General features: G+C 45.5%; 1 protein-coding gene across 1 annotated transcript in view; it reads right to left on the reverse strand.

Moving 5' to 3' along the window:
• The window catches only part of LOC147895955 (sister chromatid cohesion 1 protein 4-like), a 52,833-nt gene that overhangs the window by 15,463 nt on the left and 16,641 nt on the right, over positions 1-20,729 (reverse strand). The window contains exons 9-12 of the mRNA XM_087382314.1: positions 7,717-8,690; positions 7,430-7,463; positions 7,129-7,246; positions 6,829-6,979 (exon numbers count right to left, since the gene is read on the reverse strand). Of these exons, the coding sequence (XP_087238440.1) occupies positions 6,829-6,979; positions 7,129-7,246; positions 7,430-7,463; positions 7,717-8,690 (1,277 nt within the window). The remainder of the gene's footprint in view (positions 1-6,828; positions 6,980-7,128; positions 7,247-7,429; positions 7,464-7,716; positions 8,691-20,729) is intronic.

A 20,729-nucleotide genomic window follows, 5' to 3' on the forward strand; every position in this document is an offset into this window, starting at 1 on the left:
CCCGCCACACATCGTAATTGAGTCCATCCAATTGACGATCCATAGGGAAGGTGGGTAATACAGGAATTTTCACCTTGTTCTCCGCTATCTTAGCCAGGGTAGCCATGCCGATGTGAAGAGAGGGTCGACTGAGAAGAGAGGGTGGATGGGTGTCATGTGCACAGATTGGTATCCGACGTGTACTAGGTACACAAGACTAGCTCAGGTAGCCTGGGGAGGCTTAGAGCTAGGCAGGCTTGATTCTCGGGTTGAGTGGCAAGGGTACGAACCAGTTAGAGGTCTTCGCTATTTTTGGCGCTTGGGGCCCGAGTCTATATAAGGGGCCCAGAGGTTCAATTCTCGGAGAGCCGATGGGAGCAAGTTTCGTTCCCAGGTGCTAGGTCTAATCCTGTCGCAGACGCGCACCTGCATCATAGCGTAGCCCAAGGCCCAGCAGCAGATCCCAGGCTTCACAGTGCCACCTAGTGGTATGAGACACCAGGCTGCTTAGGATCTGGTTGGGAGTTCGTGCTAGTAGCTCAGCCCGTGGCTCGGAGGGGACATCTCATGATTCGGGATCACATCTCGTAGATGTCATGGTTGGGTGGTGAGCAGCCTGCTCAGTTTCCTCACGTTGGTGTGTTCTTGTGTTTGCTTGCAGATCAGAGGTTTCAAGAGTGCTGGGTCATGTCAGTTGGTATCAGAGCCAACTCCTGAGGTAGGAACTTCTGTTGCGGAAATTTTGGAAGATCTTTTCTCCAGGTATGCCCTAATTCCGAAATTCGTGTTCAAACCCTGCAAGTGCTTGTTTGGTTCATCGGTTTTGGCAAGTGGTTAAGATTAGGGGAAGAAGGCAAGAGAAAGCAGAGGGTGAGTGAATTCGAAGTTGAACTGAGGTGTTAGGTAAGAGAGAGAACGAGGTGTAGCTTGGAGGGCCAGAGAGAACGATTGCAGGGGAGAGCGATTGAAGGTGAGAAGCGCTCATAGGAGTGACAATATGGGCTGATCGTTGGTAAGCAATGGGCTGAGGCGGAGCTTCAGTTGCACCTAGGTATGGTCCGTCTGAGCAGAGACCCGGAGTGCGCCATAGGCTGGAGCAGTTCGTTAGAGAAGTTCGCAGCCAAGGGGTGAGTTGTGGGGTGCGCCATGGGTGGGAGCAGGTCGCAGGCAAGGCTGTGCTAATTTGGGGGGGTTTGGATGCTAAAAAAAGCACCACCCCTCCAACTTAGGAGGGTGAGCTTTTTTGCTAAAAAAAGCACCACCCCTCCAACTTAGGAGGGTGGGCTTTTTTGCTAAAAAAAGCCTTTTTTTTGCTAAAAAAGGCACCACCCCTCCAACTTAGGAGGGGGGGTTTTTTTTGACAGCCGAACTCTCTAAGAGTTGCGCCCACCTCTTCTAGAGCATAGCGCAGCAGCAGCTCCTCCCCTTATCATGACCCATGCGCAAGTCTCTACCCCTCTACGCCCCTCTTGACGATTCCACTCTCCGGTACCGCTTGCTGCAGATTTCCGTGCAGGCCAGCAAGGAGCTCGGTGGATTGCCAACCTCCGCCAGTCCCTTCTTCTTTCGACCAGCCAGCCTCTTTCTCTCATCCCCCTCTGTTTCGTCAGATTTTCTCTCTGTTCCAGTCTCCTAGTTTTGAGCCCACCTGTCCCTTCTCTTCTCTAGCCTATCTTCTTTTCAGATCAGATTTCAGTCATGGCTGATTCTGTAGACCCTGATCTTGTGATGGGAGACCAGGATATGAACTGCCATGCAGAGGACCAGGGTCTCTACGATGATCTGATTACGAAAAAAGCCTTCAGTGAATTCATCACTGCTCTTGATGGAAAGTTTGAGCAAGTTAACACGAATCAAACGGGGTTGACACAGCAACTCCAAGGGATTCAAACTACACTCACACTTTTGACTAGCACTGTTCAGGCGCTCACGCATGTGGATGCCATGGCTTCAGTATTAGGTCCGAACATCACTCCAAATCCTTTTCCCGGAGATCATAAGTCTCGTACCAAGGAGGTTGTTGACACTTGGTTGCACAAGTGGCAAGTACACTTCCAGTTTCACCCTTACCCTGATGACAAGAAAATACACCTTGCAGCCGGGTTTATGTCAGGAAAGCCTTTATTGTGGTGGAAGGAACTCCAACCCAAGCCTGCAACATGGATAGAATTCGAAGGGGTCTTCACGAAAGAGTTTCTGAAGGAGGAAGATTACGATATCGTAGGCAAGCTCAAAGCCCTCGATATGTCCAAGCTGAATTTGACTTTTGAGGTTTATCTTCAAAGGTTTCGGGATTTACAGGCCAGAGCTACAAAGATGGATTCAATGACCTTGTTAGGTTTCTTTGTGAATGGTTTGCCTGACTCGTACAAGTTACAGATCAAGAACAACAAGTGTAACACGTTGCAAAAGGCCATGAATTATGCGCGCATTTATGATGATACCATGGCCAGTGCAAAGGGAACCACAGTTGCCGACACGAGTGGGAAGAACAAAAGGAAGTTCTTCCAGTCTACCACTAGTATCGCGGAGTCGAAGTCTATAGACAACGCCTCCAAGAAACATTTGACTCAGGCGAAGAATGGTTGTGCCCATTTCCTTCGTACCTTGAAGCTAAAGAAGGAAGGACGTTGCTTCTTCTGCGAAGAGCAGGGCCACACTAAGAATGATTGTCCTAAGCACAAGAACCAGAAGCAAGCGCCGGGACCGAAGCTCCAGGAGGGTCCGGGTACCAAAGCTAAGGGAGCTAATCAAGTTTCGATGACAGGTATTTCTGTAAATGTCATTACCTGCCCACTTTCTTGTAATTGCACTTTTAATACTTCGTTATTTGGTTCCCATGATCTTTTCCGAGTTTATGGAGAAGTTAGGGACCAAAGAGTTCACATTCTTTTTGACCCGGGCAGCTCTCACAACTTTGTTAATTACAAACTTGTACAGAAGATGGGGCTGTCCACGATACCTAGCGATCACACCTATGAGGTGCAGCTTCTAACTGGGAAGCAATTTTGGGATCGCAAGATTGAAGCGCTTTCTATCCGGATTCAAGAATACACAGCGGCTCTTACGTGCTATGTCATGCACCAATTTTGTATTCAGTGTGATAATATTCCCTCTTCTCAGGGACCTATTGTATCTGCGATGCAGCTTCGGGATATATTAAACACTTCTCATTATGATGTCTATCAGTGCGTTTTGATTCCAATTTCTTCATTTGTTGTCTCTGTTAATAACAAGAATGATTTAAGTGTGTTTGAACACCGTGAATTGAGAGCGTTGTTAGATGATTTCATGGATGTATTCCCTGCTCAACTGCCGGAAGGTTTACCTCCAGAACGGGCAGTAGACCATCGCATAGATTTAGTACCTAGGGCTCAACCTATTAGTGTTCCACTTTATAGGATGAGCCAGCTTGAGGAGGATGAGTTAGCTTCACAGCTACAGGATTATTTGAAAATAGGCTATATTCGCCCAAGTAAATCACCTTGGGGAGCACCTGTCCTCTTAAGAAAGAAGAAAGATACTTCATGGAGAATGTGTATAGATTATAAACGATTGAATAAAGTGACAATTAAGAATCGATACCTCTACCTCGTTCCGATGATCTAATAGACCGTTTGGCCGGAGCGAGGTATTTCACTAAGATTATAAACGATTGAATAAAATGACAATTAAGAATCGATACCCTCTACCTCGTTCTGATGATCTAATAGACCGTTTGGCCAGAGCGAAGTATTTCACTAAGATTGATTTGCGTACGGGTTATCACCAAATCCGTATCTATGCTAAACACATAGATAGAACCGCATTCCGAACTAGGTATGGCCACTACGAGTTTCTAGTATTACCTTTTGGTTTGACCAATGCTCCTGCCACCTTCCAGCAAATGATGAACGATTTGTTCCAAGATTCTGGGCAAATTCGTTGTAGTGTTCTTAGATGACATCTTGGTATATAGCCGAACGCTAGAGGATCACATAGGACACCTCCGGATTGTCTTAGTTATTCTAAGACAGCATAAGCTCTATGCCAAGATGAGTAAATGTGACTTCTTTATGAAGGAGATCGAGTACTGGTTACAGTCCTTTTATGCTTATGTACGGGTTTCAACCTAAGTCACCAGTTATGGTTGGGTTAAAGGGAATCCAAAATGATGCTGCAAAGACCTCCTCGCTAGACATGCAGGAAATGTTGCAGTTTCCCAAGGAGTCTATTAAAAGTGCCCAAGATCGGGACAGATTTTATGCTAATAGACATCGTTCACCTAGAGAGTTCTCTGAAGGAACGATGGTATATTTGCAAATTCCCAAGAAATCCAAGAGCCTAAGTACTGGTTTGGTTCCGAAGTTATCCCCTAGATACTGTGGTCCCTTCAAGGTTATTAAAAGAATTGGACCAGTTGCATATCGACTAGAATTGCCTCCTGATGTTAAAGTACATCCAGTCTTTCATGTCAGTAGACTGAAAGAAGTATTGGGTGCGGATGATCAACTTGTTTCTCCTCAAGAAATAATAGAAGTTACAGATTTGACTTTTATTCCACACAAACCTCAGTGTATTCTTGAATTTCGTGAAAGACAGATTTGTAATAGAACTATCACGGAATACAAGATCAAGTGGAAGGATCGTGTTGAGGAGGATGCAACATGGGAGACATTACAAAACCTCCAGAGGACATTCCCAGGTTTTTTAGCGAACTCAGGAGTGAGTTCTTAGAGGAGGGGAAGTATGTCATGTGCACAGATTGGTATCCGACGTGTACTAGGTACACAAGACTAGTTCAGGTAGCCTGGGGAGGCTTAGAGCTAGGCAGGCTTGATTCTCGGGTTGAGTGGCAAGGGTACGAACCAGTTAGAGGTCTTCGCTATTTTTGGCGCTTGGGGCCTGAGTCTATATAAGGGGCCCAGAGGTTCAGTTCTCGGAGAGCCGATGGGAGCAAGTTTCGTTCCCAAATGCTAGGTCTGATCCTGGATTGAGTCGCAGACGTGCGCCTGCATCATAGCATAGCCCAAGGCCCAGCAGCATATCCCAAGTTTCACAGCGCCACCTGGTGGTATGGGACACCAGGCTGGTTAGGATCTGGTTGGGAGTTTGTGCCAGTAGCTCAGCTCGTGGCTCGGAGGGGACATCTCATGATTCGAGATCACATCTCGTAGATGTCATGGTTGGGTGGTGAGCAGCCTGCTCAGTTTCCTCACGTTGGTGTGTTCTACCGTTTGCTTGCAGATCAGAGGTTTCAGAAGTGCTGGGTCGTGTCAATGGGAAAGAAGCTAGAGAAGGGTATTAAGAGAGAAAGAGAGGAGAGGTCTAGAGAAGATAATGAAGAGGCTTGGGGCCTAGGTACCTCCACACTTTCGCTGGACCGTCCCTCGAAAACACCTCCTTTCAAATCTGAAAACACCCTTCAAAGACTACGCACCTTCCTTGACACCCGAACAGTCCACATCTCTGCACACTCCTCTTCAAAACCCCTCCGAACAGCAGCCCCAATACTCCACATAGTTTGCTGGCTCCAGGCTCCCTCATGTCTCGGGTATCTAGCCAACCTTAGGCTCTGATACCATGTGAGAGTGCAGCCGAAACTGAACGGAAAAGAAAGAGGAAACCACACCACACAAACTAAACTAGAAAAGGAGGGAGACTACAAAAAATCCCTCTGATCTGCTGGGCAAAAGCTCCAAACGTGAGATAATACAACACTAAAAGAGGGGGCCTATAAATAGCTCACCCCCTCCCATAGTCGGCTGATACAGGCAGGCCGACCACCTGCTCCAAATAGGCCGACTGCCTACCCTACATGGGCCGAACCTCCTGCCTCAAAGAGACTGACCAGGCAGCCTAGGTGGCCGACCGGAAGGTCAGTCCACCTCTGCCTATAAACACGCTATTGGGGACCTGGTAACCTGACCAACAGGTTGAGTCTGCTGCCCACATGCTAGCCTACAAAGGCACCTCCAATGGGATGCCAACGCAGCAGCAGAAAGGCCTCAAAGTGGCCCTGAACAGTGCCGCATCAGACCCGCACCCCACCTGGAAGCACACGCAATGAGCACGAGGCCCGCACAGGTCTGCAGTGGACAGCAACTCTCCAGGCACATACACAAGGCCCTGGCTCAGCCTCCAAACAGCCAGAAGTACCTCAGAGGTGGCAGGACACATCACCAGCCCCTGGCAGTTACAATGCCGAGGCAGGCCCCCAACCCTCCTGAAAAGCTAACCTAACAGGGGCGGGCACACCCACAACAAAGGCCCTCAGTCTCTACCCTAACCATGGTACATCAGGAGATGCTCAACTCCAACACTTGCTCCTCATCAGCTACCTGATCAATAGCATGATCATTAAGCGGCTGCAAATCAAGCTGAGCATGGGCAAAAGGAGGCGGCTGTGAGCTGTTAGAAGCATTTGGAGTCATCCTGCAAAGTGTCATCTGAATCCGAGAATGGCGGTACAGAAGAAAATACATCAGAGGCTTCCAATGAGGGCTGTTTTTTATAGTCCAGCTAAGATAATAGGGCGTGCTCAGCAAAAATTCGGCAAAAAGTGCCCTTACAGCAAAGTAAACTTGGTTCAAGGTTGACAGTGACTTCCAGGTACGATCTGTGCAGCTAGGATCATGTTGATGCCGATAAGATTTAATTCTAGAGGTAGAGCCATGCATTCTTTACTGCTTCAAAGATTACTACACATATGTGAGCGCATATACAAATTACAATTCTTTTGAAAACAATTTGCCTTCTTCCTAACATACACCTTGTATGCACACCTGGATGCAGGCATATAAATATGGCATGTGCACACATACACACATGCACAATGAGAAGGGGGTGGGGAAAGAGAGAGAGAGAGACCAGTGTTTCAAAAAACATGCGAGCAGCTTCCTTCTTCGTTTTCCCGATAAGTAATCGCTCAATTCCTAGCTTCAGGTGTTCTTGCTCTGTGGACCTTCTAGAATTGGCTTCCATTCCTTCAAACACTGTTCGCAAGTATCTTCCTACATTCCTGTAGCAGAATATATACTCACATATTTGAGAAAACATAAACCCAATTGAATGTGTACAGTTACCAATTCCATAGGTGAACAATAGATTATCATAAAACTGAGGAAGAAATCATTGCAAGCAGGGACATCCTTCAATTGAAGGACAGACCTAGTGCGTGTTGACCACCCACTGTTGTCTTCAATCAAAGAGTCCTGCTCGTCACTAGCATCGTCTTCAAAACCATCCATGTCACAGTATGCCATATCATCATCTTCTGCAAGGAACTCTGCAAATCCATGCAACAGTCTTTACCGCTAACAACAAAAAGGAACATTACAGAGACTATATTCCAGAGGCATCACAGTTGTTCCTTCCTCAGATTGAGGAGAAGGTAAAAGCCCATAGCAAAAAAGAGTGCCCATTCATATATGATCACAAGTATGGATAGCTTGGTGTCAAGGATGGATACCTGGATTTCTTGCATCTGCCAAGAAGCCGAATTCCTATCAAATGGCCCAATACAGAAAAAATGTTATGCAGGGAAAAAAAAATATTACTACTTTCTGTTTATGAAAATGGCATCAAGGCCAGTACATTACCCACTCAACCCTAATGGAAGTACGAAACTTGCATTACCATTGACCAACTCACTCCGCCAAAAGAACAATAAATGTAAAAAAAGGACTAAAATTACAAAGGGGACAATGTTTTAGACCATTTCTAGATATAAAACCAGGAGGAAAAAAATGACCTTACCTGATCATCTTTACTGGCATCCCCCACTTTCTCAAAGCTGTGTTCTGCAATCTCTTTTTCATCAACTACTACAATCTCTTCAGCCATGTCAGGAACATCTATATTTGGCCTTACAGTTACATCTTTACTACGTCCATCAGATAATTCCTTTGAAGACTCTAAATTGACTTGTACATTGAACACATCTGCCCCAGCAGACTCACAGTTTAAATTACCATTTCTACATTCTACTCCAGGCAGTTGCCAGTCTTCCCCAGGATAAATATCCTGCATCCGATTTTCTGAGCCTCCTTTTTCTTCCTGCAATGCTATCGATTTAATCTCCCTACTCACCTCTACTTCTAAAGTGTTTCCTTCTTTTTTCACATCCATAGAATCACAGATTCTATGGTCCCCTGAATTATTCTCAACAATTGTTTGCTCTGCAGCTTTCGGCTCCACAGCTGGTCCTTTGGCTTCTCTTTCCCTGAACATTAACCCATGTAAATTTATCCCTTCTGACAGCTGAGACTCATTCATTACCAATTCTTCCACAGCATCTTTAAGTATAGGTGGGATATCCACAGCTTGACCCACAGAAATAGAAACTGGTTCCTGTGAACTGCCAGTTTCTCCTGCTGCTCTTCCAGAATCTTGTGCCTGTGGACACAAAGTTTCCCTACACAGTGGTAGATTTAGACTTCCGCTTGATAACATAGCACCTGTTTCATCTTTCCTTTTCATGCAAGCAACAGTGTCTTCACATAACATCTTTCCGTCGTTACGTAGGGCATGAGATGAACGTAAAGGAGGGTTGCTCTCCTTGGGTATCAGGCCGACCACATCTTCCCTTTTATCGTCAATATCCATAATACTACTTTCAGTCCCAATCACTGATGTATCTCTTGCAGCATGACACGCATCAGAAGATGGATTCCTTGTTCCATTTCCAGAAAAAACTTCATGATAGAGATCATGTAGACCAATAGAAAGACCTGTGAGTCCAGTATCAACATTAGAAGCCATTCATTTGACTGTTAATATCAGACATGCATGGATCCTTATATGTGTAACATACAATAATAAGTAAATATCAATGGAATTGAAACACATTCTAAAACAATATTTACGGGTAACAGCTTTTTCTACAAGGAACAGTCTCCAAAGATACCTTAAAATGAAAGAAGTGCAAGCAGTAAAACTTTAACACTAACGCCTAGCCACTTAAACCTTAACCATAGATAAACACAAATGCCTATTCCCGGGCTGAATGCACCTTCTAAAGCCCACCACGACCTACCCCCCTATCTTCCCAACTCCTTCTTCCATGTATCACCCCCTGCAAATGCAGCCAACTCCATGCACACAAAACTCACAAATAGTGTCATATTGCAAGCCGCAGCCTTCACAAGACTCTCTGCTATTTCAAACACCTGCTTCTACACACATCGCAATTACAGCAAGCCTCTCCTTGTAAAAAACAATTTGCTACAAGAAATCGAAAAGGAATGGGTCCACTATTTTGCCCCAAAAGAAAAGAACACGAATCCTAAATGAGCAGTCTGAATTACCCACTACCCCTAAAGTGCCATCTTTAATCGACCAGAGAAAGACCATCGAGACCTCCAAGGCACAAGGGTAATCTTGCACAACTGTCATGTAGTTCCATGAGCCTAGGCCCCAAACCTCTACAACAGACATAGGCTAGCCTGGAGGCCCCACACTATTCAAAGAAGCTATCAAAGCAAGGGGGATAGAGAAGGATGGTAGGTTGAGGACACCCCCTCCTTCCATAAAGGGCTGGGCTGCCAAGGAGAAGACTTGACCAAAAGAGAGCATGACAAGAACGCTATCAAGGATTTAGCCATGCACAAGCTCTAAGGGATATTTGGCAAGAAGAGGGTGTAGGAGAAGCTACTAGGGACACTAAAGACACCGGGCTCTGAGGGTGGGGTGGATCCAATAGTGAGTTCAGAGGAGAAAGGTAAAGGTGGCAAAGTAGCTAAAACCAAGGAGAGGTTGTGCTACCACATCCAAAAGGGAGCCAAAGGAAGGCTGCACTAGCTACTCTCTTGGGGGAACTGAAGGATCTGGAATGGGCTCCCATTGAGGAAGTATCATGGAAGGCTCTGTGGCAATTGCAAGGTGAGGCTGGGCTCTCGAAAGGTTCATTGGTGCTTTGCTTCTAACCAAAACTAAGGGGTTAAAGGAGAGGGCTAGGCTAGCACTATTCTCAAGGAGGGATTGTGCTATCACATACAGTATGGGACCTGAGAAAGGCTGCACTAGCTACCCTCCTCGAGGAAGTGAAGGATCTAGAATGGGCTTCATCAATGGAGTATCACGGAGGGGAATCCCACCTCTGTGGAGGTGGTGAGGAGAGGGGAGCCTGAGCTCTCTGAAAACTCAATGGTGCTTTTCTTCTAAACAAGTGTTAAGTCACCTAAATAATGATAAATGATAACAATTTCCTATGTGAGGTTCTGGAGTCCTAGGATTAGACCTAAGGGCAATGAACCATGGATTACACAATGGCTATAAGTTGGCATTATAAAGAGGGGTACCTTAGAAAGAGGGCTCCTAAGGGAGTAGTACCCTTGAGCTTTCATCGTTAAAAAATTCAGGTTTGAAGTAGTTTGTTTAAAATTACTAGGGCTGTATTGTGCTTTGAGAGTTCGAGACTACAAATCTTTGCCTTCTTCATTTTGTCTTGGCATTGAGGAGCATCTGAGAACTAAAGGAATATCCATTACAATAGAATTATTATATCTACAACTAACATCAATCTTAGGAAAGTGCTTCACTCCTTCAACTTGATAGAGAAGCTCATCCATGCAATAGGAAACTTATTCTTAATTGTTGATAGGACAAAATCCGTATCAAGTTTTTGAGCACTGTATATAGCTGTGGGTAGGCACATAGTTGTACACATCTAGGGTAGGTGTGAGCTTTTGGAATTTGTGAATTTTTCTTTAACAAGCATGATGGACTGATGTATAGTTTTTTGAGACAATAAAGTATGTTTTGCAGGGACTTCATGGGAAATGATGAAATGCAATGTGGTTGTACCAGACTTCTAGAGCAAGGGTGTCTAGTGTGTGATCAAGCGAAATGTTTTTAAGGTCATGTAAAGTCAAGTCATTAAGGGTTTTTTTATATTTTCCGAAGTCAATGTGCACTTGCATGTTACAAAATTTTGATATGTTATGGTGTCCATGTCAAAGGGCTTTTCATGTGTGTGTACGGGGTTGCATGCAAGCTTTAATGTGCATGCTAATGTGTGTGGTAATTGTGTGACTGAAGGTCCAAAATGTGCATTTAATGTGATTTGGGGAAAATGTCTAGAGTGGTAAAATGTCACTGATGAGGTGGCAAATTAGGCTGAGGTGGCTGGACTGATTGGGAAGGCATCTTGCTCATGCAAAGGTGGCTACGTGATGGATGAAGGGGAGCTTCTAGGCTGTGAGCTAGAGCTACATGGAGATGGCGGCTGGGAGCTGATTCAGTTTTACACTGGAAGGATCTACAATGCAAGGGGGGCTCCAAGAAGAGGAGGCTAAACGACGAAAAATGAAGGGGGCTCTCGTAGATGAAAGAGGGTGTGTGTGCTGAGAAGACCTTGGCGCTGGGGATCTCCAGAGATTACGAGCTGTTGTTCGTTGGCTGAGCATAGCTACTACGTAGGTAGGACAGTCGTTGTTTGCACGTGAGCTGATGCAGAGAATTGTGGTCTGGCTGAGATCATATGGAAGGGCTCTGTTTTTTTCTGATTGAGGAAGCTACGTGGCTGTGCGGGTGACGCTATAAATGTGAGCTAGTCTCTCCGTGAGAAATGAAGGCAGCAGGGCTATTGTTGGAAGTGTCTTCCGTTGGATTTGTGCATAGTTGGCGATGATCTATGGATTAACACAGCTTAAGGCATAGTTGTGTATCGTTGTCTGCTAGCTGAAGGATTTTGGGCGACAGAGACTCCATGAACTCCGTGTGCAAAGAGATAGAGAGACCAAGGAATTGCAAGCTAAGGCGCAATGGATCGTGACCTGCATCGATGATGGTTGTCCTAAAGCAGTTAGGCAATTGATGCTTGCTGCAGATGTTCGTCAATCACTGACCTTCTGCTTTGTGAGGGAAGAGAAGTTATCCTAAAGGAATCGAAAGCCTCTTTGACATGGTTGTGATCTTATGTTGATTTGATCGCGGGAGATTTCTGAATACTAATAGAGAGGGAGAGGAGGAGGCGCTGTTGCAGCTTTGCAGGAATTATGAGCTGTTGTTCTTGATGGAAGCTTAGGAGTGTGGGCTGTGGATTCATAGTATTCTGAGGCTGACTGTTTTCTGAGTTTTGGGGGGAAGTTCAGTTCTAAGTTCAGTCTGTTTCGAGCCGTGTAGTCTTTTGTCTCTCTTTGAGTCTGTGTGATCCATGTTCAATCAGTTTTTTTTTTTTGTGGGGGTTTGTCTCAGTGCCTATTACAAAGACACACACTCTGGAATCTGGTTCATAAGCTCATCATCTACGAGCCCACACTGCAACTGATCCCTATGAAGTCTCAGCTATCTGACGTGGTGAAGTACATAATTCCTGGTTGTCTTTCCTTTCCTTTTTTTGTTTTTTTTCTTATCATCTTTTTTGGTGATCTTGCTAGGGACAGGAGGAGTTTTGAATTGAGATTGGGTACTCAAGACAAAACGACCGAGAAGATTGGCTGGGGAATGTTGCTTAAATTTCTGTGTAATTAGGGATTGAAACTATGAAGACAAAGCCTCGCATGAGAGTGATTCATTGCGAGTTATGTAGGGAGTGTGGACACAGGAGAGATAGATGCCTTGATGTTGAACTTCGGGTGATACGTCTCCGTGCTAAGGTTCAAAAGGCTTTGAAAGTGATTGCTCTTAGGAAGAAGAATGCCAGTCAAATGCATGGTAAGATTTCTTCAGTAGAGTGATTATTTTTGTTTTCTTCCCAGAAGAGGTTGGGTGGTATTTCTGGCTGGAAGCGTGTTTGAGATAAGTTAGTCAAGAGAAGAGATGGCTCATGAATTTTCTCGATTTCACCGGTTGCCCAATGAAGACCCAGAGAGGTTTTTAGAGTGCTTGGAGTTCACAGCTCTTATTAAAGACAGGAATGCTCCAGAAGTCCTTCTTCAGATTCTATCCTTTTGTCTGTTGGGAGAAGCGAGAACTTGGCTGCAAACTTTCTCTGCAAGGATGCGTGATGATCAGGGTGCTCACAGAAACCCGACTTATCTAGAGGTGAGGACAGCTTTCCTGGACAGGTTTATGTGTGTTAGAGATCCTGATGGCATTTGGAGAGAGCTATGTTTATTGCAGCAACAGCCGACTCAGTTAGTGGATGAGTATGTCAGTAAGTTCACTGTGTTGCGGAATAAATGGCAAGTGGCCTTATTACCTGAAGTTCCTCCCAAAGTCATTAAAAAGGATAGGTTTGTTGCTGGTCTGAAGCCGGAGATTAGGATAAAGATTGAATGTAAAGAGCTGATCACTTATGAGGATGCTCTCAGGGTAGCAAAAGAGAAGGAGAGGAAGCAGATAATCACAAATGATGCAAGAGATGCCAATGGTTCAACATGTGCCTGAAATTCTCTCTCATGTGAAGCCAAAAATAAAGAAGTTTGAAGTCAAGAAGGAGGAGAATATAAAAGAAGAAATTCATGAAATGTCGGAGCTTATGAAGAGTTTGAGTTTAAATTTGATGAACGGTAGGGGAAGAGGTAGATCATCGGGTGGTTATGGCAGAGGCAACATGCCTTCTTCAAATAATTCAGGCGCATGGCAGGCAGGACGAGGTCAAGGGTCATTTGCACCTTGTGTCCAGTGCTTTAATTGTGGAGAGTGGGGACATTACAGCACACACTGTGATAAGCCTCCTCGTGCTGGAGGTGATGTTTATCCATTGCCAACAGGGTTAAATAATAGGGTGAATGATCATAGTGTAGAAGTAAAAGATGCAGGTCAGCCTAGTACCTCTTGAATCCGTAAAGCCACTGCAGAAGAGAAAGGGAAAGGTAAGGCACTTACATTTGGCTTGTTGGAGTTGGAGGAAGTTAAAGATGTCATGCCATTAGGGAAGAGAGATAGAGAAGAGGAGGTTGGTCCGAGTGCAAAGAAGGGGAAGCAGTCTGAGGAGATGATGACCTACCAAAAGAAGAAGAGCAGGAAGCCCAGAAGGAAGTACAAAACTGCATATTATCCCATGGGGAAGGAGCAGGGAGATTATGATTTGGTGGAAGATCTTTCAGCGAGGAAACCGGACATTACATTTGCTCAAATGATTGGTCTATGCCCAAAGCTTAAAAAAGAATGGAGGCGGGCTGTAAATCCAGCAAAGAGGAACTCTCATAAAGGTATAATTAAGCTGATGACTGTCTCAGAGTTGCCACATCTTTTACCCGCTGTAGAAGCCTCGCATAAAGGAAAGGGTTTTAGAGAGGCCTATATAGATGGGGGTGCACAGATTTGTGTGATTACTCAGGTTTGTGTGGAGAGATTAGGACTGAAGATATCTTGCTTCTCTAGTTATTGTTGGGGTAAAGGCACATTGCCTACCCTTAATTAAAGAATTAAAAGTTAGGACACCTATGACTGTCTTAAGACAGTCATAGGGTAAACCTAATCCTAATAAAACTTAAGTGAGTTTGTGGTGTGGCTTACTCATCACTTCACACCCGCACTAGTGTGTCTCTCTCACTCTCACTCTCTTGCTCCCTTCCTTCTCTCTTCCCCCCTCTCAACTGGTATCAGAGCCTACTTTGCTCCCCCCTTCCCTACCCAGCCCCCTCTACCTCGACCTAATCCGTACCGTACGGACGTACGGACAGTTCCGTACTGCCGTACTTCGTCCGTACAACCGTACGGACCAGGGCGCAGAGCCGTACGGCGGTCGCGAACTGCAGGGCGGCCAGATCTGCGCGGGCATCGTCAGTTTGCAGGCGGCGCGTTTTTTCGAGGGCTTCAGAACGGCGGCGCATTTTCGCAGCTAGGGCACGCAGGGCGGCGTTTTTTCGCAGCTAGGGCACGCAGGGCGGCGTTTTTTCGCAGCTAGGGCACGGACGGCGGCGCATTTTCGCAGCTAGGGCACGCAGGGCGGCGTTTTTGCGCAGGCTGCAGGGCGACGTCGCGGGCACGGGCGTCGTCGGATTGCAGCTGTACAGCGACGCTGCAGCAGGCAGCTGCATAGCTGCTGTGCGCAGCTACTCATACGGCAGCCGTACGGACTGTCCATACAGTCGTACGGACTGCCGTACAACTGTGTACGGGCGTCTCCTTCACGGTTGTACGGACGACTCCTTCACTCACCTGCAGGACTCTTTTTTTTTGCTGCAAAAACTCGATTTTTTTTTTGGGGGAAGTGTACCTGCTGCAGGGACAGCCGTACAGCAGGTACTGCTGCAGGGATAGCAGTACAGCAGGTACTGCTGCAAGGACAGAAGTACAGCAGGACAGCAGGAGCTTTTATGCATTCACTGAGTGAAATTCTCAGTTTTGGGTGATCTTATCAAAGGGCTTTTGCCTGGATGTGTTTGCAGTCTATGCCTTGAGGCAGTGTGTAGCCAGGGAGCACACATTTGCTTTATTTCCGCAGTGCATTTGGTGACATTTGTTGCAGGTCACATTCTTTGTACACACTCTGAAAATCTCAGTTGAGCCACGCTTGGTCAGGGCGCATCGAGTTTACTCGGTCCCTAACTGCCCATCGTTGACAGTGCTCAAAAGATTTTCTTCTTGGTGTCTGTACGTTGTGAGTTGTGTTGTTACTGATTACACAGGGGCAGTCTATGCTTTGCACATTGTCAGGTACAAGTGTCAGAGAGATTTATCATATTGCATGCTACCTCAGTGTTGAGGTGTTCTCCACTTGATTCAGGTGTCAGATCAAGGGGCTTTTGCCCAGACCTTGTTTGATAGCACTTGGGTTACCGACAGAGATTTTCAGATGCATTTTCTCCCCTTGGTATAAGGATGATTGCTTGGGATTTATCCCATTTACTGTTGCAGGTTTTGTGACAGGCTGAAGGGTCATTTACTGTTTTTGGGGTGTTTGTCAAGTGGTTTCTGCAATTTGAGTCAGTGACATACCTCATCTGAGGTGGGAGAAGTGATCAGTACAGTCAGTACAGCAGAGTTTACAGCAGTGTTGGTGGTTTTGTCAGATAATTATGCACTGTTAAGCTCTTGTTGAGCAGCAGCAGCAGCAGTCTGAAATTACTGTTTTTTATGCCTCTTTGAGCTCAGAACAGTTTGTCAGAAGGTACAGTATTTGCAGGGACATTTACTGTTTTGCTGCAGATTTTACTGACAGTAAAAACAGCACTTTTGAGAGTGCTTCTGGCTCTTGAATAGAGCAGGCTTTTTCTGAGAAATCAGAACTTTTATTCAGTCTTTTTTACTTCCAGGGAGTCGGGTACTTTCCTCATCTGATATGGCATCAGGGGGAAGTGATTCTTCAATTCTGAACATAAAGAAACTGGAAGGAGCACACAACTATGCATTATGGGCAGAACAGTGCTTAAATGTACTTCTGTTAAAGAAGATTGCTAAGCCCATAAGGGTAAAGGGTGTCAAGCCATCTGACATGGCAGCTGATGATTGGGAAGAGCTTGATCTGTCTGCGAGGGCAGCTATCATGCTCACTATTTCAGACACTCTTGTGTTCAATGTACAGGCTGAAAAGACCTCTTATGGTCTATGGCAAAGACTAGAAGAACTGTATGCCCAAAAGAGCTCAGCCAGTAAGGTTTATTGGCTGAAGAAGCTGGTCGATCTTCGCATGAAGGAAGGTACAGCTATGACCTCACACTTGAGTGAGTTCAATGCTATCTTTACACAGCTGATTGCACAGGGGTTGAACCTTGATGAGGAGTTCAAGGCTACTTTCTTGTTGTGTACTCTTCCTGAGAGTTGGGACACTTTCAAGACCACCCTGTCAAACTCAAATGCCACTCTTATGTATGCTGATGTAGAGAGCTCTCTCCTTATGGAGGAGATGAGCAGGAAAAATAATGCGGGCAGCAAGTCTTCAAATGCTTTGCAGGTACAGGATAGAGGCAGGACTCAGCAGAAGGGGAGATCTGCTAGTAAGTCCAAATCCCGCAATCAGTCCCGCGGCAAAAAGGACATTGAATGTTTTTATTGTGGCAAGAAGGGACATGTGAAGTCGAAGTGCTTCAAGTTCATACGGGATCAGAAAGCCAAGAAGGCTGAATCACAGGATGCAAGAAATGCAAGCAAAGGCAAAGGCAAGGCCAAGATAGTTGAATTGGATGCAGTGAATGTTGCAGCAGAGGACAGTGACAGTGACATACATGATGTTTTATGCTCTTCTGCTGTAATAGCACATGCTTTGGTTATTGATGGCCATGACATGCACACCTGGCTCTTGGATTCAGGTGCCTCTTTTCATGTTACACCTCACAGGGAGTGGTTTACTTCCTACACAGGTACTCATGGAGTTGTTCATCTTGGGAACAACTATGCATGTCAGATTGCAGGGATTGGCAGTATACAGATAGTATTTCCTGATGGACAGTCATTTCTGCTTGATGGTGTTCGCCATGTGCCGCAAATCAAGAAAAATCTGATTAGCACTGGCTTATTAGATGACAGTGGTTACCACACCACATTTGGGGATTCCAAATGGGTGATTACTGATGGCCAGACAGTAGTGGCTGAGGGTTTTAAGAGTGATACCTTGTACCCTCTTTATGTTTCCAGTGTGGGTAATCATGTTGTTGCCATAACCGAGCTGCCAAAGGTTTCATTGTGGCATAGCCGGTTGGGACACATGTCTGTTAAAGGAATGCAAGAACTGTCACGTTTGGGTTATCTGCCGTCTCTCTCTTTTTCAGATTTGCCTACTTGTGATCATTGTATTTTTGGCAAGCATTCTGTGACTCCTCATAAGAGGAGAACTCCCCAGAATAGAGCACCACTTGATCTAGTGCACACTGATTTGTGTGAGATGCCACAGTTATCACTAGGGGGTGCCAAATATTTTATTACTTTCATTGATGATGCCACACGTAAGGTGTGGGTCTATTTCTTGAAGCATAAGGGAGATGCCCTAAATGCTTTCAAGAGGTTTGTCGCTCAGGTTGAAAATCGGACAGGTCGTAGGCTGAAATGCCTCAGATCCGATAATGGGGGTGAGTATGTGTCACATGCTTTTGTGCAGTTTTGCCAAGCTAAGGGCATCAAACAGGAACTCACAGCCCCTCATAATGCATCTCAAAATGGTGCAAGTGAGCGGATGAATCGAACTATTCAGGAGAAGGTTCGATGTATGTTGTCTTATGCTGCATTACCCCATGGCTTTTGGGCAGAAGCCGTGCAAACAGCAGTTCACATTATTAACAGGTCGCCAAACAAGGCTTTGGAGTTGAAAGTGCCAGAGGAGGTGTGGTCTGGCAAGCCACCCTCATATAAGCACTTACGGGTATTTGGCTGCGAGTGCTTTGCTCATGTACGCAAAGATCTACGCACCAAACTGGATCCAAAGTCTATCAGATGCATCTTTATGGGATATGGTGACGAAGGTGAAATGGGGTACAGGTTATGGGATCCCGTTAAACGGAAGATTATACGCAGCAATGATGTCATCTTTAAAGAAGATAGTGTACACAAGGAACCCGTGCAACCTGTGGAATACAGGAGGGTTATTTATGATGATGTTGGACAGCAAAGAATGCCCATTTATATGCAGCAGCAGCCTGCTGCAGATCACCCTGTTCAAGAGGGTATACAGGCTGACAATCAGCCAGATAATTTTGCCAATAATGCACCACTGGATGTGCCAACAGATGGGGCTGTAGAACAGCCAGATACGGTGGTACAGCCACCTGATATGCATGAAGAACAGGCTGGACAGCAGCCTAATCCGGAACAGTTTGTTAGGAGGAGCACCCGTGCACAACGGCCTCCTGCCAGGTTTGTTCCAGGAGCCAATAATGTGGCTGATTTTATCATGTTGACAGATTGTGGTGAGCCTTCCAGCTTCAAGGAAGCTATGGGAAGGACAGAGAAAAAGAAGTGGGAAAAAGCCATGCAGTCAGAAATGGACTCTCTACTTCAGAATGATACATGGGACTTGGTGCAGTTACCTGCAGGCAGAAAAGTTTTGCCATGCAAGTGGGTTTACAAAGTCAAAGTGGATTCAAATGCTTTACCGAGGTATAAGGCCAGATTGGTTGCCAAGGGATTTAAGCAGGAGAAGGGCATTGACTTTGATGAGATCTTTTCCCCTGTAGTCAAGATGACTACTTTGAGAGCAGTGTTGGCTCTTGTTGCTCATGCTGACATGGATTTATGTCAGATGGATGTGAAGACAGCTTTTCTTCACGGAGATCTCCATGATGAGATCTATATGAGTCAGCCAGAGGGATATGCTGTTAAAGGGAAAGAGCAGCTTGTGTGTAAGCTCAAAAGGAGCTTGTATGGACTCAAGCAGGCGCCAAGAGAATGGTACAAGAAGTTTGATGCATTCATGCAGTCCCAAGGGTATCATAGGTGTGAGACCGATCATTGCTTGTACACCAAACGGGCAAAGGATGGCAGTTTGATGCTACTCATTCTATATGTGGATGACATGCTTATTGCCAGTAAATCTCAGCATGAGATTAGTGCTTTGAAGAAACAACTGCATAAGTCTTTTGACATGAAAGACTTGGGTGATGCAAATCATATTCTTGGCATGCGTATTACTCGTGACAGGTCCAAGGGACTTTTGTTTCTGTCACAGAAAGAGTACATTGACAAAGTACTGCAGAGGTTTAAAATGGAGGGGGGGAAGTCCATTAGTACCCCGTTGCCTCCACATTTAAAACTCAGCAGTAAGGACAGCCCCAGATCAGATGATGATAAGGCTGAAATGGCCAAGGTTCCGTATGCATCTGCAGTTGGATCTTTGATGTATGCCATGGTTGCCACTCGTCCGGATATTGCTTTTGCGGTGGGAGTCATCAGCAGGTATATGGCAAATCCAGGCAAGCGGCATTGGGAAGCAGTGAAAGGTGTCTTGAGGTATCTCAAAGGTACCAAAGACTTGTGCATATGCTATGGTAGGCAGGATGCATTGGTGCATGGTTTTACAGATTCAGACTATGTAGGGAATGCAGATAACCGGAAGTCTACTACCGGTTATATTTTTACATTTGCAGGAGGTGCTATATCATGGGTGTCTCGGTTGCAGAAATGCGTTGCACTGTCAACCACAGAAGCTGAATATGTTGCAGCCACTGAGGCTTGCAAGGAAGCAATATGGCTTACTCGGCTGGTGGGAGATTTGGGCATTACAGGTGACATACCAGTTTTGCATTGTGATAGTCAGAGTGCTATCATGTTGGCAAAGAATCCGGTCTTTCATCAGAAGACCAAGCACATAGAAGTGAAATATCATTTCATCAGGGAGGTACTGGAAGACAAGCGTCTTGAGCTTGTGAAAGTACATACTGATGATAATCCTGCAGATTTGCTCACTAAGAGCTTGCCTACAGAGCGGTTTGCACATTGCCGCCACATCATGGGATTAGGATGAGACCATTCTTACTTTATGGTCTAGTATACAGTAACTGTATATTGCTGTAATTTTTATTCTTTTCTCCCCTTTAGGCACATTGGCCTTTAGGTGGGAGGTTGTTGGGGTAAAGGCACATTGCCTACCCTTAATTAAAGAATTAAAAGTTAGGACACCTATGACTGTCTTAAGACAGTCATAGGGTAAACCTAATCCTAATAAAACTTAAGTGAGTTTGTGGTGTGGCTTACTCATCACTTCACACCCGCACTAGTGTGTCTCTCTCACTCTCACTCTCTTGCTCCCTTCCTTCTCTCTTCCCCCCTCTCAGTTATCGCATCAGAATGGCAAACCACTCCAAGGTGAAGACTTTAGGGATAGTACCTGGTCTGGAGGTTGAGGCATTCAGTGTTTCATGTCGAGTGGATTGTCATGTAATGCATGCGGGGTTGGGAGCCTATCCTTTGATTCTTGGAAGGCCGTGGTTGAGGAAGGTAGGTGCAATTCA

Source organism: Dipteris shenzhenensis, chromosome 12, assembly GCF_047967505.1.
Source record: "Dipteris shenzhenensis isolate YYH24624 ecotype China chromosome 12, Dip_SZ_1.0, whole genome shotgun sequence".
Classification (NCBI taxonomy): domain Eukaryota; kingdom Viridiplantae; phylum Streptophyta; class Polypodiopsida; order Gleicheniales; family Dipteridaceae; genus Dipteris; species Dipteris shenzhenensis.